This window comes from Malaclemys terrapin, chromosome 11, assembly GCF_027887155.1.
Source record: "Malaclemys terrapin pileata isolate rMalTer1 chromosome 11, rMalTer1.hap1, whole genome shotgun sequence".
In the NCBI taxonomy this organism is placed as follows: domain Eukaryota; kingdom Metazoa; phylum Chordata; order Testudines; family Emydidae; genus Malaclemys; species Malaclemys terrapin.
In genome coordinates, this window is record NC_071515.1 from 24,264,145 (window position 1) to 24,290,677 (window position 26,533).

At 41.2% G+C, this 26,533-nt stretch overlaps 1 protein-coding gene across 1 annotated transcript in view; it reads left to right on the forward strand.

Moving 5' to 3' along the window:
- Nucleotides 1–26,533, forward strand: part of BOLL (boule homolog, RNA binding protein) — a 92,862-nt gene that overhangs the window by 33,278 nt on the left and 33,051 nt on the right. Inside the window, exons 6-10 of the mRNA XM_054044509.1 lie at nt 2,124–2,199; nt 7,186–7,313; nt 11,462–11,533; nt 18,973–19,020; nt 24,497–24,625. Of these exons, the coding sequence (XP_053900484.1) occupies nt 2,124–2,199; nt 7,186–7,313; nt 11,462–11,533; nt 18,973–19,020; nt 24,497–24,625 (453 nt within the window). The remainder of the gene's footprint in view (nt 1–2,123; nt 2,200–7,185; nt 7,314–11,461; nt 11,534–18,972; nt 19,021–24,496; nt 24,626–26,533) is intronic.

Genomic DNA, 26,533 nt, shown 5'->3' on the forward strand with positions numbered 1-26,533 from the left:
TGGATCTGAAGTTTGTTGTGAATCCAGTTCCTTCTGGTGCTCTGATTTCCTTGAGTAGAGAATCCAGCAGTCATAAGACATCTGTAAAGGAGACTATATTTTTAGGCTGAGGGAAATTGAAGTTAACCTTACACTCATCAAGGAGGAACCACTGAGGTTCACTCAAAAACCTCTGAGATATCTGAGGCCCACTTCCAGATACACTTAATTCTTGCTCCTGTGAATATGAGGTTTGCCCCAGAATGGACCTTTCTTAACTGCCAGGATATTCCCTCTCGTACTTCTACTAGGATATAGGAAGCCATGATGGCTCCACCACCGTAGCCTTTTGCAACCTGTTCTCTTGGCCTGCTTGGGCTATGTGGCTGGATCAGTCATGGGCTCAGTTGTGTTCATGAAGTTCCCTGAAGAAGACCAGAGGATGTTACCTCAAGCAAAGCCTCTTCTAGACTGAGTGGCGACCTATCAACAAGTAGAGCTGGTTGAAATTTTTAAAATATTGAAATTTTATTGAAAATTTTATTCAAAGAGCTGGGAAATTCTTAATGCAATTTTAATGAAATGGTATTTCCCATTTTTGACCAACTCTAGTTAAAATAATATATACATACATATATATATAAAAGCAGTCCAAATTTTGACTTATAATACCAATGTAATATATAACATCAATCATCAGAGAGGAGCTTGTTCCCACCACCTGTGTCAGGAAGCAATTTAGCTCTGGAAACTGTACACTCGTTATGTCTCGCTGCTTTCCATTAAATAGGTTTATTTGCCATGAAAGAGAATACATAGTACCATCCTTTGCGTTCCAGAGCTCAAATTCAGCAAAGCACATGCCTAACTTTTAAGCACGTAGACAGTGCTTAGCGTCAAGCAAGTGCTTAAATATCTTGCTGAATTGGGGCCCAGAGGAGGAAAGTATTCTGCTCTCCGACTGTTGCCTTTGGACTGGACTGGAACTGATATCTTTATGCATTTCCTTTTATATCTTTCTTTAAATAAATATTCTGGATAATAAAACTGCAAAAGGTTTGAGGTTTTATTGTTAGCTCCTTAATGGATATATTGTATCTGGTACTTGGACCTCCTAGCTCTGGCAGTGAAAACTTGGGTCCTGATTCTGATTTTACACCCATTTGCACTGGTGTAAATGACTACAAAGTGTTCAGGGAAATGGAGAATCAGGCCCTCTGGTTCCTCCAGATTTCCTTTTGCAGAAGCAGGATAAAAGGGACACTTACAATTTAAAAATCACATTGCTGTCTGATTTTTGTTTTACCTAGTGTAGATGCAAAGTAATACTTACATCTACTATAAATGAAAGAGATTAGCAAAAGTTTGCAGTTGGTTTACTTTGTGAATTTGACAGTATTTTTTGCAGTCACTTTGTAGTTTTCCTTTAAATGATGAGGAGCTGAAAGAAGATGTAAATAAAAGTAGCCCCATCCTACTTTAATTTACACTTTGGCCTGGTCTACACTAGAAAATTAAGTCAGCTTAACTATGTCACTCAGGGGTGTGAAAATCCATACCCCGGAGTGGCGTAGTTAAGCTGACCTAACCCCCAGTGCAGACAATGCTAACCTGCACAGCTGTGCTGCAAGTCTCAGAGTGTGAATTTACAGCACACCAGCTGAATTATTGCAGTCATCCTTTATAAAATTTATAGTAGCCTTGCAGTGTATTAATTGCATGTTTTAATATAGTTAATTTTTTAAAGTAAACTCAAATATATTTTATAATAACATTTATTTAAAAAAAAAAAAAAAAAAAGTAAAACTGGCGTTTTTACAAGCAATTATTTGTGTCTCTGGTAGCTGGTCAGGAAACTCCATTAGCATTCAGAAGTAAATTTTAGTGAGCATTTGTCCAAATCACAATAAGCACCATGTACATATTGGAGCATAATTGGTAATTTTTGCAAAATGAAGCCAAGGATTTAGATAGTAAAAGTGTTGTTTTTTTTAGTACTTGAGGTAACTATCAGAGCTCTGAAAGAAGCTTGTTGGGTGTGTTCACTATCATCTACTTCTAGTTTTACTTTCAGTAGTTATATGCACCCAAAAAATAAAAAGTAAAAGTACTGAATATTAAGTGTTTTTCTTTGTTTGTTTTAGGCTGAAAAACTTAATTATAAGGATAAGAAACTGAATATTGGTCCAGCAATAAGAAAACAACAAGTAGGGATTTCTCGTATGTATTTTCACTATATTCTTTAGCTGCATGTGATATAGATAGAACTCTAACCAAAAATATCTGTGTTGGACCTGTACTGTACTAATCCAGAGCATTGAATATGATCAGAATAGTCAGCAGGTGGAAGCGCTGGCATACTAACAAAAATGTCAAAAGTACCAGATTTCCAGGCACCATCCTTTAACCCCTACAGTATGTTCCTTTGTACATTGCATGGAAGGGATCCAATGGATGAAGATTGTACCCAATTGAATGTGGAATGGAATGTGACTCTTTGGTATGGCAGAATGTGACTCTGGTATGGCAGTATGCCCCTTTCTAGCTGCCACAAGCCCTTATGGTGACAGACCCTCAAAGCTAAAGACAAATGTGTTTTAACTGCAGGAAAAGAGTATGTGACAGTCTGCTGTATACAGCAATTTCCTATTGGAAACAGGGCACATGTTATATTGACATGCTACATATGTTGCTCTAAGGAACATTAACTCCCCATGTGTGCTGTGTGAAGCCATGTTCAAAGGTCATAGCTGTTGAAGTATAACCAGTGGTAGCACAGCAGTGGATTCAGATGTGTTGGATGTGGCCAAAGCCATGACAAGGCAGCAGTGATATACCGTTTAAGGATGGCAAGAAGTGAGAGTGTATTTATCCTACAGGCACACTGAAGGAGACTTAAACAAGATAATATATTGTGGGTGGCACATGTTCCTTTTATCTACTCCAGAGGTTGCACCTAATGGAGGCAGGGACAGTCTCTGGGTAAAGCCAGGGATCCATGAGGTTTGGGACATTTATAGAAGATCAACAAATACGATTAGGGATCTAGAAGAACTGACCTAATGAGAGAAGATAATTATTATGAATACCCTAACTAAGGGTTAGGGGGGTGGGATGGCTCAGTGGTTTGAGCATTGGCCTGCTAAACCCAGGGTTGTGAGCTCAATCCTTGAGAGGGCCACTTCTATATATATGTTTAGATATCCACACCCCCTGCCTATTCTCTAGTGTCACCTGTCCCATATTGCTACAGGGATGATGCAGTGTCGCTTCAGTTCTTCAAAAACTTTTCAAAAAAGCTTTGATGGTAGGTGGTCCCTTTTTGTACATTTTTACTTGAGAAGGAACATATTTCTATCCCTGATATTGCTGTGATATGTCAGCAAAAAAAAAAGCCAATGTAGTTTTGGGCTTGCATACCCAAAAGGCACCATGTTATGGAACTGGAGTCCCTCTCTGTGTTCCTCTGGAGCAAACACATTTGAAATATTCCATTTACTTGTGTGCACTGTATTACAAGAAAGATCAGACAAGGGGGGGGGGGGCTTAGAGAAGATCAACAAATACGATTAGGGATCTAGAAGAACTGACCTAATGAGAGAAGATAATTATTATGAATACCCTAACTAAGGGTTAGGGGGGTGGAATAGCTCAGTGGTTTGAGCATTGGCCTGCTAAACCCAGGGTTGTGAGCTCAATCCTTGAGAGGGCCACTTAGGGATCTGGGGCAAAATCAGTACTTGGTCTTGCTAATGAAGGCAGGGGGCTGGACTCAATGACCTTTCAAGGTCCTTTCCAGTTCTAGGAGATAGGATATCTCCATTACATTTATTTATTTAAATTTAATAGCCTACAAATATCTGAAAAATGAAAACACAAGTTAAGAGACCAACTACTTAGGGCAGTGAAGGGCTATAGCAGCAAAAGAATGCAATTTAGAAGTGGAAAATTTAGGCTGAATATCAGAAATAAATTTCAGAGATTGAAATCTGTTGGGGTGTGGGATGGTCTCATAAGAGAAGTAACGAAAGCCACATTGCTTGAAATATTTTTAAGTTGACTGGATGTTGTACTAGTACAGTGGTTCTCAAACTTTTTTACTGGTGACCCCTTTCACACAGCAAGTCTCTGAGTGCAACCCCCCTTATACATTAAAAACACTTTTTTATATATTTAACACCATTATAAATGCTGGAGGCAAAGCGGGGTTTGGGGTGGAGGTTGACCATTCGCAATCCCCCATGTAATAACCTCACGACCCCCTGAGGGGTCCCGACCCCCAGTTTGAGAACCCCTGCACTAGTAAATGTATCATAACATAGGGAATACTGAATTGGCAGGGGATGGAATAGGCGTTCATGGTCTTTAGTTTCTGTGAATCTATAGTTGGTCTCCCACAAGTTTGGTTTGTCAATACTTTTACCTGCAGGATTGGCCAATTTATCTGATACCAAAATACAAACTTCCAAGAATGATAGGATTGTCAACTAGTTATTTTTCCACCTTTATTTCTGACTTTGCTAATAGCATTTTCTGAGGAATTGTTTAGTTCCCCTTTCTTACATTTTACCTCTTGAGATGTTTCTAATCCTGGGGTCATAGTTTGTGATGCTTAGGTAATGACTAGTTTCATTTTGACCTGAATAGACAGCTTTGAAGTGTTCAGGAATTTTATATCAGAAGATTTTTCATAATAAAGACTTTGTTATGAACCGTTTTTAGGTACTGTTAACTAGAGCTAATTGAAAAACTAAATTTTAATGAAAACTTGTTTTTTTATGTTTAAAATGGATGAAAAAATTGTCGACATTGGGAATTTGGAAATTTTTCAACCAGCTCTACTGTTAAGATTGTTGTGATTTAACGCAAAATAACATTCAAATACTTATATGCTTATCCAAAATTGCGTCCCTGTTTCTTTAGTTTCCATTTTTGAAGTTTTGGGAAGACTTTGAAAACGTACTGATGAAGTGTCCTGGCAAAGAGTGTGAATCCATAGATGAAAGGCTTAGCTTACCCAGGACAGTCATATTTCAGTACCTTTGCATTGTAATTGCTTTTATCTATATTACAGAGTTTTGTTTTACAAACTAAATTGAGTATAAAACATTTTGTTCTTCTCCAAGGGCCTCTGTGTGTTATATCTTCTGGGTTTGGCACCTCCTGGTATTGAGCTGCCAAACTGCCTTGAAAAGCTATTTCCATTGGGTGTACACAAGAATGACATAATCGCCCTACTCTATATAGTGGAGTTCACACCCTAACTGACTCAGCTCCTTCACTGCCACTGCAGAGAGCAGACAGAACTCACCATGTCCTGTCCTCAGGACTAGACTACCTTATAACCTTTTCTTGTAAGTCTGTAAATAGTTAGGATTGTTTAGTGTAGTGTAGTTAGTTAATTTTAGAATAGTGTAAGTAGTCATTCCCTTGTCTTCTCTCTGGGCTCCTTTACCAGAACTGTGACAGGTCCTGAGCCCTGTAAGGGCTTCAAGAGGTGCTCCTCTTGTCTGGGGTATTCCTGAGTCTGATGCCCACATCCAGTCCCATCTGTTTTTGAGTAAAGCCAACTTTCTTACCATTGCCATGCCTTTACTCCCCAGGCCAGAAGGGAGAGAGACTTGAAGCTCCAGACTCATCTGGCCTCAGAACATGTACAGCCTGAAACTCTGGCAGGCCCATGACTGGTGTCAAGACCATGATCAATCCTGCGGTTCTCTCCTGTGTGACAAACCCTTCTACTTGGGTTTCTGCGCCATCTTCCACCAAAAGCTCAAGACTGGGATCTACTTGTCCCCGTAAAGGGAGAGACTCCCTCAGCCACCAATGCTCAGTCCTGTCAGTTCTGTGGCATCAAAATCAGTTTATGGCACAACACTAAAAACTGAGCTGGCACTGTGGCATAAGGCTTGAAAAGTCCCAGGTCAAACCCTTCATCCAGCACCACTGCCCTCTCTGCCAGTCCTATATTGAACATGTCCTCCAGCACCAATACATCCGTCATGGCACCACAGGACGACTCCAGGAAATCAGAACAGGAAGCACTTCTCCCCACTAGAGGGGCACAAACAAAAGAAGAGGAGGAACTATCATCTTTTTCCTTTCTCTTACTCTCCAATACTTTTGGAGTATTTTGGAGATTTTTAATGATATAGCTGTCTCTTCAACACACATCTCCAGTGACAGACCACAGCACCAGTCAGCCTGGACATGTCACTACAATAGATCCCAAGAATCCCTTCTCTCTCCCAGTGCCTGAATGGGGGACCCCATTAATGCTACTGTCCATTTCACCACATACTTTTCCACCACTTGACTCTGCTTCTGTACCTACCTCTCTGATTCAAATCTGTAGTTGTCTCCGAGTAGCTTTGACACCATTGGAGATGATTTTGAAGGCTCCCCAAGTTGACATCAGGACATTGGACCACTTCCCTCTCCTTAAATCCAGGCTTAAGGGACATTTAGCTGTCAGGCATATTAAACACAGATCTGTATTTTCTGGTTGTACTGTTTCTTTGTTCCTGAAAGGCATGACCAATGTTTTTCCTTCTACAAGGGAGCCTCCTCCACTCTTGGGGCTTAAATCTTTCTCTGATTAAACTCATGGATCCTCCCTTTGAGCCCCTCAAGAAAATGTCTTTGGTGCATCTGTCTCTAAAGACAGCTTTTCTTAAAGCCATCATCTCTTCCAAGAGAGCTGGAGAATTGATGCTTTAATGGCCAGACAACCATATACTTAGGTACATAAGAACCAGGTGATTGTGAGGCCCAATCTTAGCTTTATCTGCATAATGTGGACATTAGAAGGGCACTGTGTTTACCTAGAGAGTACCAAAGCCTTTAGAAAAGTCCAATTGACTATTTATAGCCTATGGGGAAAGATGTCAGAGATAGTTTATTAGCAAACAAAGGCTGTCACAGTGGATAAAAAGATAGAGAGAACTATGTTACATTTTAGCTAGAAGCATAGTTCCCATCAAGGATTTAAAAATGCACTCCAGAGCCATTGCAGCATCTGTGGTTTGTTTGAGACACATTCCTGTTACAGAGAGATGCAGAGCAGCAACATGGAGTTGATATATAGAGTATAAAATTTTTTATATTGGGCAATTAAAATGTGCATTGGAATTTTCTATTACTTCACTTGTTTTAAAAGCTGCAAGTTTGCTTAATTTTAATTTCAACCATCATTGTTTATTTTAGGATCTAGCATAATGCCAGCAGCTGGAACAATGTACTTGACCACTTCAACTGGATATCCTTATACTTATCACAATGGAGTAGCTTATTTTCATACTCCTGAAGTTGCATCTGTTCCACAGCCATGGCCTGTAAGTAATATCTGAAAGATTATAATTTGAGAATACTGCATATGTCTCACAACTGGCTTGTTGGTAAGGTTCTGTTCCATGAAGCTTGTTTCCTTTTGCTTCTTTCTTGTATTTTCCATGTTTTCTTCTTTCCTCTCTTCTTGTTATACAAAATAGATAAAACTCCGAAGAAAATTAATTACTACTGTGAAACTTGCTAACTGTACATTATCTTTGATTGTAGGGAGTATTTTTATAGCTGTGTTGGTCTCAGGATATGAAAGAGACAAGGTGGGTGAGGTAATATCTTTTATTGGACCAACTTCTGCTGATGAGAGAAACAAGCTTTTGAGCTTACGTAGAGCTTTTCTTCAGGTCTGGGAAATGTACTCAGTGTGTCCCAGCTAAATACAAGGTGGAACAGATTGCTTAGCATAAGTATATTTCACATACACATATTTCAAGGAACCATTCAAGGTGAAGTGACCCCTTAACACCTCTTCACTCCTAAGGGGGATTGAAGGGGGGAAAAAACTGGGGGAGATTGTGGGTTATAGATTGTTGGAATATACCATAAATCCAGTGTTTCTATTTGGTCCATGATTTTTAGTGTCTAGCAAAGTTATGAATTTAGGTTCCCAGGTTCTTCTTTTGAAGGGGTTGTGCAGGTTTCCCTTGTGAAAAGTGCTCACCCACAGATGATATAGTAATTTTGTCTCATCGTTTTTCTGTGTTAATTCATTCAATAGCGTAGTGATTGTCTGGTTTCACCCACATAGTTGTTATTGGGGCATTTAGTGGACTGGGTGAGATACATCACATGTTGTGATAGGCAAGTTTAAGACCCATAGATCTTAAAAGGCATGTTGATTGGGGTGTTGCTCATCATAGTAGTGAAGATATGTCTATAGGTTTTGCATCTGTTGTTCTGGCAGAGTGTGTGCCACTTTCAGTTGCTGTGTCCTAGTCTGTGTGGAGCTTGCTTCAGATGATGAGCATGGAGAGATTGGGGAGTTGTTTGAAGGCCAGAAGAAATCATTTGGGAAAGATTTCTTTCAGGATGTGGTCCTCATCGAATATGGGTTGTAATTGTTTGGTGTTATCCTGTAAGACTTCCAGTGTGGGGTAGTAAGTGCCAACTAAAAATCAGGGACTGAATTGAGACACTGGATTTATGGCTATTACAACAATCTATAACTCACTAACCCACTCTCCCCCCCCCCCCCGCTTTTTCCCCCTCCTTTTCCCCCAGTGGGTGAACAACCACCAACATTGCCAGCTAGTGGTCAGGTGGAGGGTGGGCAGGTTGTCTACCCATTGAAAATATCATCCTGTCCTTCAGCTTCCCCCTCTACTGCCCACCCACCCTCCAGCGGCTCCAGAGGAGATCTTACAGCAGCGCCGCTGTAAGATCTCTAGTGTAGACACAACCTCTGAGTATGTTTCCCAGACCTGACAAAGAGCTCTGTGTTAGCTCAAAAGCTTGTCTCTTTCACCAACAGAAGTTGGTCCAATAAAACTATTACCTTACCCACCTAGTCTCTCATGATGTTTGATGGCAGCTAAGGAATTTGCTGCTTTTCTGACTGTAACTGCATCATATAATGTAATTAATGTGTCTGTTAAGAGGTAACTGCAGTTAACAGATGATCATTAGTACAGGTTTCATGGATCCTGTTGAATAAAACAAACTGTTTTACATTGTTAATGTTTTTACCTTTGCCTTGTCCTAGGGAATCTGTGACTTTAAAAATGCATAATATTACAAAAAAGTATACGAAGTTTAAATTCTCACGTCATTTGGCTTCACCTATTTTTTTAAATATAGAATAAATGATGAGACATTATAGAGCAGAAAGAAATTCATAACAGAGAACTATGTCGAAATGTGGTGAAAGGTTTTGGCTGTAGGGTAAGAGCAAAGAATTGGAACTTAGGACTACTGAGTTTTGTGAGAACATGCAGTCACAACCTAGACAAGTCGCTGGTCCAGTCTCTGAATAGACTCCAGTCTATTGTGACCACTGAATCCTAAATGCTAATAAACTCCCTAGGTTTGAGTAGTGACTGATCACTGTTCCTTGCTTTGGATCTCTCAAACTCACTTCCCAGACCCAGTGTATAACACTCTTCTTGGGCAGTGAGACCTTGTAGTCTGGCCACCTAGACCCCAGAACCAGTGTCCACACTTTTCCCCCAGAGTCTACCTGGCTGTGTGAGCTTTCTAGTTAATCCCCTCAGGGTCAGTGTAGCCATAAAGCAAGGAACACAGGTTTAACAAAGGAATTTCTTATACACACACACGCACACTTTACTCTTAAAAAGCACAAGAGAATTACAGATCTATGGAAAATAAATTCCTGAATGCAGTCCCCTCAGTGTGATCTCACCCCCTTTTGGGAGCTTTGGGTTTGACCACAGTCCTTTAGGGAGATAAAGCCACTCATGCCTCCACTTTTTTCAGCTTGGTCTTTTGTTTCTGGCAATGAAATGGTTTTCCCTTGCTTAAAGGGTATTCCTCTTTTTAAAACAGCCTTTTCTACCTTTTCTGTCCTTGTTTTTCCACTGGGGATTTTCCATGCTCCTTCCCCCTGTCAGCTTCTGGGCAGAAAGTTCAAAGTCAGTTGACCTGCTGATAGCAACCCCATTGTTCCACCAGGAGAGGGACTTTCAATGCTGATGACTCTGTCATAGCCTCCCTATTATGTGTCAAGTTCCTGATACCATAATGAATATTTCAGGCCACAATAAAGGTTACATTCAAAATGGAGGATGAAATATAACAGTGTTCACAAAAAATTGAATTCATAAATTGCCACAAACATATCCCTCAATCTGTCTCACATCCATCTTAGAATTGGTGTTTGTTTTGGGAGGAGGATAAATGGGGGTAGATCAAGTGCTGGGTTTAAACAGGGAAGGGCAAGCACCTTTCTATCAACCCCAAAAGACAGATATTTTATCATTCCCAAGAAGCTGCATTGGAAAGATGTCCTGGGAAGAAATTTACAGATTACACATAGTTTACTGTTGGATTCTGTCTTTTAGACAGCACGGGTATGTCTACACTGCAGTTAAAAACTTGCATCTGGACTATGCCAGCTGACTTGGGCTAAGGGGCTGTTTAATTATAGTGTAGACATTCAGGTTCAAGCCAGAGCCCAGGCTCTGGGACTCTGCAAGGTGGGAGGGTCCCAGAGATCAGGTTCAAGCCTGAGCCCAAACATCTACTCCACAATTAAACAGCCTCTTAGCCTGAACTCCAGAAGCCCAAGTCAGCTGACATGGGCCAGCCGCAGGTTTTTAACTGCCATGTAGACATACCCTTTGTGTTGAGCACCTGGGCATTGATTATCTTGGTGTTGACTGCCTCAAGCTTTAGTGCCTCAAATCTGGGCTTCCCAGTACATTGATGTTGGTTCCTCTGGTGCTGAGGGAATGTCTAAACAGCAAAGAAAAATCTACAGTTGGCCTGTGCCAGCTGACTTGGACTTATGGGGCTGTTTCACTGCTGTGTAGACATCTGGGCGTGGTCTGGAGCCCAGGCTCTAGGACCTTGCGAGGTGAGAGGGTTCCAGAGCTTGGCCTGCAGCCTGAGTCTGGAAGTCTACACAGTCGTGAAACAGGCCCACAGCCTGAGCCCCCTGAGAATGAGTCAGCTGGCACGGATGAGCTGCAGATTTTTCTTTGCTGTGTAGACATACTCTGTGTCCTTTAGTATCAGGGCCCTCAATTATTTCAACCTTGTGGACTTTGGTACGATATATTCCATTATTCCAGAGTCTTCCAGCAGATTTTGTGTTTTGTGGAAGGAACTTAAATTAGGTTTGAGGCTGCACTCCCTTTCATATCCAAAGGATTGGACGGACGGGGTGGGGGGGAATTTGAGGATATAGGGTATGTGAGCAGTCCCAATGAACACTGCTTTCAAGAAAGTTCTTAGTTCATGTGCCTAGGCCATGTGCTTTGTCTGTAGTCTGGATCCATGCAAATGATCAGCTTAAAGAATCATAGTTACTGTAAGTAACCATTTTTATAAATTATTTTGTTTTTAAAATGGTAAGTTGTATAGCATATAGTACTTAAGGTGTATGTTTTAGTAAAAGTAACAATTCCTGAGATTAATGTATTAAAATTTCTAATGTATCTTTTTTTTTTTTCTTTTAAAGTCACGGTCCATTTCCAGTTCCCCTGTAATGGTAGCTCAACCTGTTTATCATCAACCTACATATCCTTACCAGGTAAAAGTTAGAAAACTGGTATATCATTTCATAGCCTGAGGTTCTTCTTCGAGTGATGTCCCTGTGAGTCCTCCACTTTAGATGATTGTGCACCCTGTGCTTCTAGTTGGACAATTTCAACAGCAGTATCTGGCTGGGCTGCACATGTGCTCTCCCTGTCTCTTGCCTGTCAATCTTGCAGTTGATTAGCATTGTTCAGCCGCCCCTCCCCCCCGCCGCCCCTCCTTCCTGCCAACTCAGTTCCTTCTCATTCGCCCTTGGTTCAAGTCAGAGCTCCGGCAGTGCCTTTACTTGCTTTACCTCAGATATGCTTGTTAGCAGTTTTTCTATATAAAGTTAGATTAGTGTTATTAGTACATTTAGATTAGTTGGTTAAGACTTTCTATTTTTCTTCTCCCTGTATAAAAAAAATTCTTTTCTAACTTCATCCCGTCACGGGATATTCCCTTTGAAATGCCAGGATCTCCTGGATTTAAATGCATTTCCTGCCATGAGGCAATTCCTATCTCTGATGGACACTCACAATGCGTCAGGTGGCTGTGGGAAACATTTGTACCCCAAAAGTGCACTCATTGCCATAATCTGAAGACCCGCACAAGGAAGGCAAGGGACCTAAAACTTAAACTTATTCTCATGGAGAAGTCCCTCCATCCCAGGAACGCAAACTTCTCCCAGTGACCAATCACTGAAGGTGGCTTCTGACAGATCCTCCTCCTCTGCTTCATGCGGGAGGGACCTGTCTTTTAAGACCTGCAAAGAGGAGAGCTACCACTCCTCCTACCAAACCTGCATCTAAAAAGAAGCGTTCCCCAGCTCGCTCTACTGCATTGGTACCGACCACGCTGTGGCAAAGTACCTATGAGTCAGCAGGGACTTCTGGTGCCGTGGGTACCGTAAAAGCCACAGACCCTAAGCGGCCAGGCTCCAAAAAGGAAGGCAGAGAAAAGACTGCCCTTTCCTCTACGGCACCGGTCGCAACAACAAAATCCTCCCTACCGAGTGCCTCTGCAGTTTCTAAGGCACAGGGGCCACCTCCTGGCTCTCTGCTGCACATCACTGATGCATCGGCACTGAAGCCTCCTAAGTCCCCGGTGCAGTCAACATTGGCACCTATCCCTCTGGCACCGCACTACCTCCCGGTACTGCAACAAATGCAAGTGCCTTCTCCGGTACCAAGAATACAGCAGTTCCTTGTACCTAAGGACCTGACAGTGAGCCTGGAACTTGAGTCCCTTCTCCTCTGTACTGATATTGCATCCACGAGCTGCATCTTGCCCCCACACCCCCTCCAGTGAGGAGAACGAGGAGGGGGAACTTTCTTCATTTCAGCATTCCTCACCCGTGCAGACCAGTATCAGATCTGAGCCACGAGAGCATGCTAGACACCATCCCAGACCAGACATACAGGGGTGGTATGGACACTCATGGGGACACCCACCTGTGCCTTGCTGACCACAATGGTCATTCTGGGACCCATGGGCAGCATACAGGCAATATTTTCCCAAGCCACCAAGCAGCAGGGAAATGTATAGACACCTCTCACCAAAACCAGTAGTTTCACCTGACGTCTCCCAGGAACAGATTTTTGAGCAAACAGAGCAGGAATTAGACCAGGAGGCTATTCCTGCGACCGACTTGTCTTCCTCACGTGACAAGATCATCATGCCTCTGCCCCCTACTACTGGAGACGATTTCAAACAGTTTCAGGAACTGTTTAAAATAATAGCTAACACACTTCAAATCCCTCTTGAAGAGGTCACCAAATCTCAGCCCAAGCTCTTGAACATATTCCACACATCAACATTTTCCAAGATTCCCTTGCCATTATGGAGCCCGTCATAACCATCTGGAAAACCTGTGCCAGAATCCGACCTACGTGTAAGAGGGCGGACAAAGAGTATTATGTCCCTTCAGAGTGGCTAGAATTTTTATTTTCCAGCCCCCAAATTCTCTTGTGGTGGACGCTGTTAACAAAAGAGGTAGGCACCATTATTCCAGGCCCACAACTTATGATAAGGAGTGGAAAAGGCTGGATTTACATGGCTGCAAGGCCTACTCATCGGCAACATTACAGTTTAGAATTGCCAGTTATGAAGCTCTCTTGGCAAAATATGACCACACGACTTATTGAAAATTAGCAGACTTTATTGAACTTATACCAAGGGAAAAGAGAGAGCAGTTTACATCGCTCATTTCTGAAGGCCACCTTATAGCTCGAACAGCCCTTCAGGTATCATTGGACTCTGATAACGCAGCGGCGAGGACCATTGCAGCTGCTGGGCCTCCTGGTTTCACCTGTCAGGGTTTCCAAGAAAGGTGCAATCTACAGTAAAGGACCTTCCTTTTGAGGGTCAGAAGCTGTTTGCCAGCAAGATTGATGAGTCACTTCACTCCTTAAAGGACTCGAGAGCCACTATTAGATCTCTAGGCATCTATACACCTGCAACTAAATGCAAATGAGCCAGGTATTATACATTATAACGTCCTAGACAGGCTCCATACACACACAACCAGAGACCGTATTATCCTCAAAGATGTAGGCAAACACCACCCAAACGAAGTTCAAATTTTTCACAGTCCTCCACGTTACAGCAATCAATCTCCAAACACCAAATTTGAAGGTTTGGTTGAGGGCTTGACAGACCTCCCGCAACTATTATCGCTAACTCCACACTGCACCAACCATCTGTTTACAGACTGTCTGGTACCATTCTACCCATTTTGGCGTACTGTCACTTCTGACAAATGGCTACTAGAGATCATCAAGACCAGCTACTCCATCCAGTTCCTCTCCTTACCCACCCTCCCTCCTCGTCCTTCTTCAGGGACCCTTCTCACAAGCCACTCTTAAGACAGGAAATAGAATACTTCCTGCAACTAGGCACGGAAGAACCAGTGCTGGTACAACACAGAGGGAAGGGCTTTTATTCCCATTATTTTTTAACACAAAAGAAGTCTGGGGAATGGGCATCCATTCTCGACCTCAGGAAACTAAATAAATTTGTCAAAACACAACATTTCAGGATAGTTACTTTAGCAACAATAATTCCTGCTCTGGAACGAACGGATTGGTTTGCAGCCTTTGACCTGCAAGACGCATATTTTCATATCGCTGTATGCCCAGCACACAAGCGATTCCTCCGATTTGAACTGGGACAGGACCACTTTCAATACACAGTACTACCCTTTGGCCTTTCCACGGTCCCCCGAGTGTTTTCCAAAGTGCTAGCAGTGGTGGCGGCCCACCTATGCAAGCAAGGGGTCATGATCTACCCATATTTAGATGATTGTGTAATCAAGGCTCAGACTCGAGAAGAAGCCGTCGAAGCCATGTAAAAGACAATGTCACCTTTCACAGATCTTGGTTTACAAATAAACCTTCAAAAGTCAATGCTACCACCAGTTTAACAACCAGACTTTATTGGGACCCCACCTAAACTCTATGTAGGCGAAAGCATCACTACCACCTCAGAGATTCATCGCCCTGACAAACTTGATCGATACCATGATACACAGTCCACAAGTATCTGCCAGGACCTGCCTTCAGCTACTAGGTCACATGGTGGTGACCACATATGTCATAAATCATGCCAAACTATGCATGCGCTGCCTGCAAGCTTGGCTCAAGACAGTGTACATTCCACACAATCAAAGACTGACCAAACTCCTAAGCATGCCAATGAAGGTCAAGGACTCGTTACAATTGTGGACCCGCCCGCACAACATTCCCTCCCAAATGATAATTACAACGGATGCCTCCCTACTGGGTTGGGGTGCCCATTTAAACAGCCTCACAGCACAGGAATCAACTCTCCACATCAACATCCTGGAACTGCGAACAGTTCGCACTGCTCATGTGCACTTCATGCCTCTAATCGAAAACAAAACCATACAGATCATGACAGACAATATCAGCCACCTACCTACAAGGATCTCAGACCATCACAGCCGACACGCTCAGCCGAAAGTTCTCACACAACTATGAGTGGGAAATAAACATCTCAGTGATCCAGAACATATTTCAACTATGGGGGTTCCCCTCGATAGACCTATTTGCCATGAGGCAGAACAGCAAATGTCCAACATTTTGCTCCAGAGCGGGTCTGGGACCAAAATCCAGAGAAAATGCTTTTTTCATCCGATCAGACGCCCCACTCGTGCATGCCTTCCCTTCCATCCCGCCAATGCCCAGAGTCATACACAAGATCAGATATGATCAAACCAAAGTCATCCTGATAGCTCCAGCATGGTCTAGGTAAACATGATATCCATACCTACAATAGATGTCAGCATGCTCGCTGCAAGTCCTTCCATTCTTTCCAAATCTCCTCTCTCAGGACGCAGGCCAAAATCTGCACCCGAACCTGGAGACGCTCCATCTAAGAGCCTGACTCCTCAGTGGTTCCAAGGCGAGGAGATGATCTGCTTCAAAGAAGTTAAGAAGTTACTGTTGCTAAACAGTAAGGCCAGTTACACATTCGACATACCTCCACTAATGGAAGAGATTCCATATGTGGGGCCTAAACAAACAAATCAAAGCCACCAATTCTACCCTGCCCGTAGTCTTGGACTACATACTTTACTTTAAGAAATCAGGTGTCTCAGAGAGTTCATTAAGAGTACACCTGGCAGCAATTACAACCTTCCACCACAAGGTGGATGGCTTTTCGGTCTCTGCACACCCAACTACTAAAAGATTCCTGCAGGGTGTTCATGACCTCTACCCAGAACCCAGAGCCCTAATTCCTCCGTGGGACCTCACTCTAGTGCTTCAATCTCTGACGACTGCCCCGTTCAAACCTCTGGTTACATGTTCACTACTACATCTTTCCATGAAAGTGACCTTTCTTGTAGTCATCACGTCAGCAAGGCGTGTTGGAGAAATAGGGGCCCTGATGGTAAACCCACCATATACAATTTTTCTTAAGAATAAAGGTCACTCTGAGACCTCACCCTAAATTCTTACCTAAAGTCCCTTCTTCATTCCACCTCAACCAACCCATCCATCTTCCCATATTATTCCCTAAACCTCATAAGGACAGGCAAGAGGCAGATGTCAGAAGGGCACTAGCCTTTTATCTAAAATAGACCAAGCCGTTCAGAAAAACTTCTACGCTGTTCCTCTCCACCACAGAACACTCTAAAGGCAAACCCAGCTCTAAGCAGAGACTTTCCAAATGGATTTCAGGCTGCATCCAGCTCTGCTACCGTCAACTTGGGCGACAACCCCCCTCACGGGCCAGAACACACTCCACAAGAGCAGCAGCCACCTCAGTAGCCTTCTTGAATGACATGTCTATTAATGACATATTATTCCTGGGGGAAATCTGCGCTCTGTGGGGGGCGCAGAATTCATACCTTCTGCAGATTTCTTGGCTCCCTTGCAGAAAAATGGGGGAGCAAAGAAATGCACTTTAACGTTGCCGCTGAAGACGTGTCCTTATTGCAAATGACAGTAACGGAATCCTCAACTAGTAAGGTCTGTGTGCTTTCTTGCTTTTTTTCCTGTGCCAGAGAGGCAGAGTAGAGTTAAATTACAGCTCAGGATGTATTTTACTTATCCATTTTAAAAAAATGCAGAACAACGATTAGCAAAACTGTATGACTTTCATGTGTGAAAGTCTGAGCAATTTAAAGCAACAGTCTACTTTACAGAACACCAAACACCAAAATAAAAGTAATGTAACTTAAATGAAAATCAATTATAACTAGAATGCAGGGTCTTGGTTACCTTTGTAACTTAACTTTCATGTGTTTAAGAAATGCTGAACAGTTATTGTGATTTTTTTTCTGTATGGGAGGTTAAATAAATTATCAGCGTAAGTGAAACTGGTGTAATTATATTAAATAAAATGCAGAATTTTGGATTTTTTGGAGCAGAATTCCCCCAGGAGTAACATATGCAAAGCAGGTACTTGAACATCACCCCACACGTTGATACAACACTATGTCATTGACCAGGTCTCAGCATGACACCCGGCTTGGACACACAGTCCTATCATCCATTGAGAATTAAATCCAAACCCCTCTTTCCACCTGAGGGGCACTGTTCTACAGTCACATAAAGTGGAGCACCCACAGGGACATCACTGGAAGAAGAAGAGGGGGTTACTCACCTTGTGCAGTAACTGAGGTTCTTTGAGATGTGTGTCCTTGTGGGTGCTCCACTACCCTCCCTCCTCCTCTCTACTTTGGAGTTCTAATTAGTCCTCTGCAGTAGAGAAGGAACTGAGTGGGGGGGCAGCTGCACAGAGCTAATCAACTACTGCGACAGGCACAAGATGGGGAGAGCGCATGTGCAGCCCAGCCAGTTACTGCTGTCGAAATTCTCCCATTAGAGGCACAGGGTGCGCAATCACCTAAAGTGGAGCACCAACAGGGATACACATCTCAACGAACCTCCGTTACTGCACAAGGTGAGTAACCCTCTCATTCTTTCGAACCCTCTAGTTTTGCTTTCACCACTCTCTCAAAATCATAAATTCTTAGCATCTGTCCCTCTGGCCAAACAATGCTCCCTTCAAAGTTTACCAGTGCAATACCTACAATTTCAAGTCACAGTAGATAGCACCCTGCGGTATTCCATTCCTACAACCCCTCACTAGGATTTAATTTTCTGCCTGCTTACCTGGAATGAACTCTTGTCCTTTCTTTATGGTAATGCTAGATAGCTGGGTCAATCCCATCCTTGCTTAAAAAAATGGTTAACAAATCATACAAAGTTGGAAATCACTAAGGGTTTAGGACTTGATTCTACAACTAGATGCACCAATGTGAATTCTAATACCCATGCGGTGTCACTGATGTCAAAGGGACTTATGCATGCACAAGGGTTCTCACCAGTAATTTTGTTTGCAGGTTTGTGACCTTAGTTGGAAGAAGAGTTCTCTGGAAAGTTTCTGGATTATGGCTTTATTGATCAGTTGTGACCATGATAAAAATATCTTTGAAAGTAGGACTGTTGCAAAGTTTTAAAATACTTTTGAATTGTAAAAACAACAAGGAGTCTGGTGGCACCTTAAAGACTAACAGATTTATTTGGGCATAAGCTTTCGTGAGTTAAAACCTCACTTCTTCGGATGCATAGCATTTGAATTGTAGTAACACTTTGTATTTTATCTATTTTATTTATTTTTTAAAAATTAATTTTAAAATGTGCTTAAGTGATTTAGGATCCTACGTGCCATTTTCAAAAGTGCCCAAATCAGAGTCCCATTGCAAGTGAATAGGACTTATGTGCCTAAATTACTTGGACTCCTGCCATCCAAGAGATTTTGAGTCTGAACTCAAAGGGAACATTAAGTTCCTGAAACACAGGGCAATTAAGACCTGCCAGTGTCTGTTTTATTTTCAAAAAAACTTATTTGAAAGGTCTGTGTTTTCCATATGAGAATGTTTTAATTATGAAATAATAAGCTATCTTATTTTTATGAACCTAGGCACCTGCACAGTGTCTTTCAGGTCAGTGGCAATGGAGTGTTCCACAGGTAAATATATTTTATAATTGAAGCATTTGGTCATTGTTTTCATTGTCTGAATGCATAGTATGCTTTTTCAATTTTTAAATCACTTGTCCATAATTCAGTTGATGAAATGATATCTCCCAAATCAGTTAATCAGCACTGTTCAGGTTAATATTGTTTGTTATATCTCAGTAATGCAATTATGCAGTATTTCCTGGCATAATGGAAGGGATATAGTATAATTTAATAAAATATCACATCCAGTTTGTTTATTCACATAATATTTCTTTACCACAAGAGAGCTTTGTCCAGCTTGTAGTTCTCTAGTCTATATGGATGGGGAATCTACTTGGGGAATCTTGCCATCCAAGGGATTTTGAGTCTGAACTCAAAGGGAACATTAAGTTCCTGAAACATAGGGCAATTAGACATACCGTGGTTAGTCTAATAGCAGTGGCCTCTGTCACCATTTGGCCCATCCTTAGCCCTGGTCTGCACTACAAACTTAGGTTGATATAACTGCATCGCTGAGGGGTGTGGAAAAAGGAGCAACCCAGTTATACCACCGAATTCCCGTGTAGACAGTGTTATGTCAATGGAAGGGCTTCTCCTGTCAACATAGCTACCGCCTCTTGGAGAGGTGGAGTACCTACGCCAGTGGGAGAGCTTCTCCTGTCAGGGTAGGTAGCATCTTCACTAAGCTACATCAGCACAGTTGCACCGCCGACATAGCTTCAACCGCTTGTGGAGGTGGTTTTATTATGTCAATGGGAGAGCTCTCTTCCATCAGCATCAAGCGGCTACACGAGTGATCTTACAGCAGTGCAGCTGCATCAGTACAGCTGTAACGCTGTAAACTCGCTAGTGTAGACATGGCCACACACACCTCTTAAAAGGCATAAGGGAGTTACAGACCTATGGAAAACACCTGACCGTAATCCTTTTCAAAGGGGAGGTAAAGTCCCTGCTGCCTCCATTTTCTTTTTTTTGGGGGGTCTTTTGTTTCCATTGAAGAAATGGCTTCCTTTTCCTCAAGAGCATGTCCTTTTTAAAACAGCCCCCCGGCACCTTGTCTGTCCCTGCTCTTTTATTAGGGGGTTGAGCATGGAAAATGTCTTCTGCACATCAACATCCTAGAACTCAGGGCAGTCAGATATGCCTGTCTCCAGTTTCTACCATTGATTGGGGCAAATACATACAGGTCATGCCAGACAACATGTCATGCATGTTCTATATCAACTGACAAAGAGGGGCAAGATCCCCCTCCCTCTGTGCTGAAGCTGTCAAAGTTTTGGAATTGGTGCATATGCAATAAGATCATCATCACAGCAGTTTACCTCACAGGCGATCAGAATGTAACCGCGGATACCCTCAGCAGACACTTTTCTCAAAACCACAAGTGGGAAATAGATTCCATTGTACTCAACCACATATTTTGGCAATAGGGCATCCCTCAGATAGATCTGTTCTCCATGGCCAGAAACAAGAAAGGTGCTCAGTTCTGCTCCAGAGATTGGCCTGGGTCTCCAGTCCTTGTGGCAATGCCTTTCACTTTCTGTGGTTGTCAGGTCTACTATATGCATTCCCTCCGACTCCTCTAATATCCAAAGTTCTGCTCAAGATAGAGGAGGACAAAGCCAGAGGTATTCTAATAGTTCCACCCTGGTCCAGACAGACAACGTTTCCTTACCCTCATAAAGCTGGTCGCTTGTTCACTGATCAGTCTCTGGACTGCTCCGTATCTTCTTTCCCAAAAAGACAGGAAGATCCTTTACCCCAATCTCAGAGTGCTTCACCTCAAAGCATGGCTACTCAATGGTTTGCGGGTTTAGAAACACTCTGTTCAGGTGGAGTAAAAAGAGTACTATTACATAGCAGGAAACAGTCTACACACTACACTTACTCGCAAAAATGGACAAGATTTTGCTGCTGGTGTGACCTAAAGTACATTCCACCAGCAACCTCATAGCTGTCAGATATACTGGACTACATCCTGAACTAAAATACTCAGGTTTGTTGTTGAGCTCTGTTAGGGTCCACCTGGCAGCCATCACAGCTTTCCACTCTCCAATAGAGAGTTATTCCGTGTTTGCTCACTCAACTACAATGAGATTCCTTGGGAGTCAGAAATCTCTTCCCACAAGTCAAATGTCCTATTCTGATTTGGAATCCGAACTTGGTCCTTAACTTGAGGACACTGTTCAAGCCATTGACTACCTGTTCGCGCCTGTATTTATCAGTAAAAATGGCATTTCTGGTAGCCATCATGTCAAGCCGGCAAGTTAAGGAAATAGGGGCCTTTATGGCATACTCCCCTTTCACTATATTTTTCAAAGCCAAAGTCATATTATGACCACACTCCAAGCTCTTACCAAAAGCATCTTCAAAATTCCACATTAACCTTCACCTTCTGGATTTTTACCCTACACCTCAGCTGGGTAAGAAGCACTGTTACACACACTCAATGTTAGAAGAGTCCCGGTCTTCTATCTTGACAGGACTAATTGCTTTAAAAAGTCCCCCAAATTGTCTCAATTGGAGATAGCTCAAAAGGGTCAACAATTTATAAACAAAGACTCTCTAGGTGCATATCTGACTGCATTCATTGTTGCTACCAACCTTGCAATCTCCAAGCACCCTCGAACATACAAACGCTTTCTACGAGGTCCATTTCTATTTCAGTAGCCTTTCTGGAAAATGTTCCCATTATTGAGAGACATAAAGCTGCGACTTGAACCTCTATACATATCTTTGCTGAGCATTATGCATTAACTCATGATTCCGCTTCCAATGCTGTATTTGGCGCTTCAGGGCTTTCTTCAGTATTGGTCTCACTCCAAAGCCCCTTCCTCAAGGGGAACTGCTCAGTAGCCATCTAGAGTGGAGCACCCATAGGGACACTACTCGAAGAAGTGGCTACTCACTCTGTGCAGGAACTGTGGTTCTTCCAGATGCATGTTCCTATGGGTGCTCCACTACCCACCCTTCTTTCCTTTGTCTTTGGAGTTGTCTGCTATGAAGCTTGAGAAGGAATTGAGGGCATTTCGGCCTATGCGGTACTATATAAAAATGGTGCAGTGCACGAGACTGAGTAACATACATGTGTGGGCCTAATGGACACTGCTATGCGAAATCTCTGATCAAAGATGCAGTGGGCGCAAGCGCACCTAGCTGGGAGTACACATAGGGACACGCATCTTGAAGAACCACAGTTATTGCACAGGGTGAGTAACCTCTTCTTATAAATAGAAATGGTGTTCACAAGCCAAAGCTGAAATTCATAAGTTGACACAGACATATCCTCCAAACTGTCAGAGCCTCCCAGAAGCTTTTCCTAGTAATATTACAGCACTACAGCAATGGCATATACAAATAAGAAAAAGAAGAGAAGACCAGTTATATTCCCAAGGAGCTTCTCTCCACTGTGCACTGTAGTGGAAGCTACTAATACAAAAGCTATTCATATCAAACTCAGTCATCAGTTGGGTAAACCTAAAGCAAATACACCAATGCAAATGGAGTCTGAAGAATGCCACTTTCATTAAAGCATGCATATTTCAGACTCCCTGTTAAGGATCTGCTTACATCTGTGAAGAATTGCAAGACAAAAATCCCCTTTTCCATGTCTTGTTTCATGCAAGACAAGCCAGCAAGGTTGGAACAGCTGACCATCCCGTGATACAATCTTGAGGGAACATGAAACAGGACTCTCTTTGTAATGGATCGTGATTTTTGAATGTTCTCTCGATTAATAACAGATCTTCTAGGCAAAACTGAAAACATTTTATATGTTTTTTCAGTTTATCTGAAGTTTTTTTGGGGGGTATGCGTGAGGAATTTTTTTACACCGGTTCAATGATTTGTTTTATGATTGCGCCACGTTAACAAAACCCAAAAAATATTCATGGTATATTGCTAAAGGTGAACTGAAAAAACTTTATAATAAATAAAAATCTTTTCAATGCCCTGATCCTTCATCAGGATCAGTAAGCATGGATACCTGTGCTTTTATGGAGTATAGTATGGGCACAGAAGTTTGTGCTTATATATATTTTTGTGTGTGCAAAGTTAAACTTGTTCCAATTCTGAAAACTTTCACTCATGTAATTAAAGATTTACAAGACTGGACACTTAGTTTAGCCCCACAGACTTACTCAATGCTTGACAAACAAAGCAAGATTGTTAATTTATAGATACATGAAGTATTATTTTACATGAGATAGTAGGAGGATAGAATTATGGTTTTGCATACATACGTGCATAGTGAGTGGTTCTATGCTAAAAATTAAAGTGAATTTGTTGTTAGGCTGTGGAATCTACTGTTAAGGTAGTAATTGCATTCCTAGGAAATGCAACCTTAACTAAGTTAATTACATTTTTTTGTGGAGGGGGTTTCCTTTTGTTTTTTAAATGTGTGAGGGGATAAAATTAACTTGTTCTCTGAAGAGTTGTGGTGGTAAATTTTAGGACTAAATTTAGTCATTACAGTGTGGAACAGAGGAATGTTCATCCTGCTTTAAGTGTAAATCTCAACACAATTTTAACTTACGAAGTCTTTATCAATATCTTCATAATATCATAAAAGATTAACAGAATCATGGATAGACCTAAAAAATGAATATGTTTTAAAAACAAAATACTTGAAAATTGCTTTATTTCCTATTTAAACGCCACAACTGGTGTTGAGGTTTCTGTATTTTTATTGTACGAATTTATGATGTCAAATACACAAAGCAATATCTCCTCTTCTACATTAGTTATTTATTTATTTTTGTAAACTATTGCAGGAAAAACAAAACTATCATATTTTTGCAGGGATTTAAAAAAAACCTTTCAATTTGCTTTTATAATGTATTTATAAATATATATTTAAGTTTATATATGTTTTCAGTTATGGATTTGGAATCTTAACCAACTTTATATTTTAGTTACTTTTAAAAGTACATCAGTTCATTTTTAATGTGCTTAGAAAACTTTCTTACCCTCTCCTGCTTTCTGACTTTTGTATTTTCTCTTTTTTCTTTTCTACCAAATTGCCCTGGGATTAAAATGTTAAAGCAACACCATCAGTTTTAAAATTGAGACTTTTGTTTGCAAACTTTTGACTTTTTTTTTTTAACAGTAGTATCTAAGATTACTATAACTGAATGAGAATTTTTTTTTTTTTTTTTTTTTTACAGTTTGTTGACTGAGTGCTTTTGACAGAACGTAATGTAAAATCATCTTAATTATTTCCCCTGTATGGTCAGTTGGTTACTTTTCCCTTTTGTTTGTGTCGGCCCTTCACATAGCAGAGGAGAGAGAGACATTTTTAAAGAAGAACATTTGATTGTAAAACACAAAAATAGCAAAGGGACTCGAAGCCAAGAGTAGTATCTAAAACTTTTAAATATTTTTTTAAGTTGCCTAAATTTCAGTGTCAGTTATTTAAGTCTTTAGTTTAGTGTTGCTTACCACTGGCACAGTTCAGTAACCTGTACTAAATCTTGTTTTATTTCAGTCTCCTGCCTCTTCAACCTCATTCTTTTATCTTCACCCTTCTGAAGTTATCTATCAGCCACTAGAAATTGCACAGGACAGTGGATGTGTACCTCCTCCTTTCTCTCTAATGGAAGCTGCAGTTCCAGAGGTACTTTCATGGAACTTTTATATACAATATATTTATGTATATGCAATAGAAACGTGGATATTTTTTATTTGAACCAGTTAAACAGAACCGATTTAAGCACAAACAATTCAGTGCAACCACATCAGCCATGCAGAAGTTTACAACCCTTTGCACTTTTTCTCCATGCCCACACTAGTATTGTTTTAAGTCATTGCAATCCCAGTGCCTCTTGGTAACCTATCTCAGAGTTCCTGGCATGGCTTCCTAGCAGAAACATTGGATTTTGAAATATTTTGAAAGGCTGCCATGGGATTGTGGGCAGTAGTGGGAGGACTAGGTTAAATGTTTCTGCTAGTTCCACATTGATGCTAACAATTCAGATTGAATAAATTCAGACTGAATTGCTTGTTAGGACTGTTGAATGATTATAGTCAGATCTGAATGCTTCTAAGAATGTAAATTGGCTGGAATACTTTTCTGTGGAGAAACATGGTGTTTGACAAGTGTTCTGGGGATTAGAATAGTAAGGTTTTCCAGGTTCTAACAATTAAATCTTTTCTGCTGTTTTGTGCATATGAATCTTTACTACTTAGTCAACAGCAATCCTTTTTTGCCGTCTTTTTTTTTTCCTTTTTGTTAATTGTTAATTTTTAGATAGGAGAGAGAGTATTAGAAAATTTATGATAAAACCATTTGTTAGTAATTGAATATATAAGAAGTGGAAGGAAAATATAGCAATATTGCTATAGCAATATGTTTTAGTGAAAATGGAGGTATGAAAAAGACCTGTACAATTATTGTGATCTGTTGGTACAGTATTCTTTCCTTAAAACAATTCTTCATCACCAAAGCAGCTAGAAGGACTATGAAGGGTGAGGGCCCAAGTCAGGTACATTATAGCAAATGACAAACACTATATACAGAAGCCTGCACATTTTTTCTCTAAAATAAATATATATTGACATTCCTATGCAACTGCACACACTGCTGCTTTGCTGGCTAATTTCATACTTACCTTGCATGTTCTGCCACTTGTGCATGAATCAGAAGGTTACCAATTATGTACAAAGAAATTTTAGGAGGCCGATGAATTACAAATAAAACCAGAATTAATTTAGGAAAACATGGCTGTATCATGCCCTCAATCCACAGGTACATAGTCTATTGATATTAGGGGAAGCTACATGTACACAATTCACCTGTTGAAGAAAAATGCATTCTGCATCTTTCCTGAGTAAATATTTTTAAAACAAGCAAAAAATATTGGTTACGGAGTTTCAGTATTAATCTAATAAATTTATACACTATTCCTTTACAGTTATGAGTAAATTGGATTCATAGTACAGAAATTAATCTCTTTAATGTGCTTACAGGCTAGGAAGAAAGGTGTGTGCACTGTGTGGCACTGATAAACAAGTGTGTGATATGAAGTGAAAAGAACGAGGAGTACTTGTGGCACCTTAGAGACTAACAAATTTATTTAAAAAGGGCTCTAGAGGTGATCCCGGCAATTACAGACCGGTAAGTCTAACGTCTGTACCGGGCAAATTAATCGAAACAATAGTTAAGAATAAAATTGTCCGACACATAGAAAAACAAACTGTTGAGCAATAGTCAACATGGTTTCTGTAAAGGGAAATCCTGTCTTACTAATCTATAAGAATTCTTTGAAGGGGTCAACAAACATGTGGACAAGGGCGATCCAGTGGACATAGTGTACTTAGATTTCCAGAAAGCCTTTGACAAGGTCCCTCACCAAAGGCTCTTATGTAAATTAAGCTGCCATGGGATAAAAGGGAAGGTCCTTTCATGGATTGAGAACTGGTTAAAAGACAGGGAACAAAGGGTAGGAATAAATGGTAAATTCTCAGAATGGAGAGGGGTAACTAGTGGTGTTCCCGAAGGGTCAGTCTTCGGACCGATCCTATT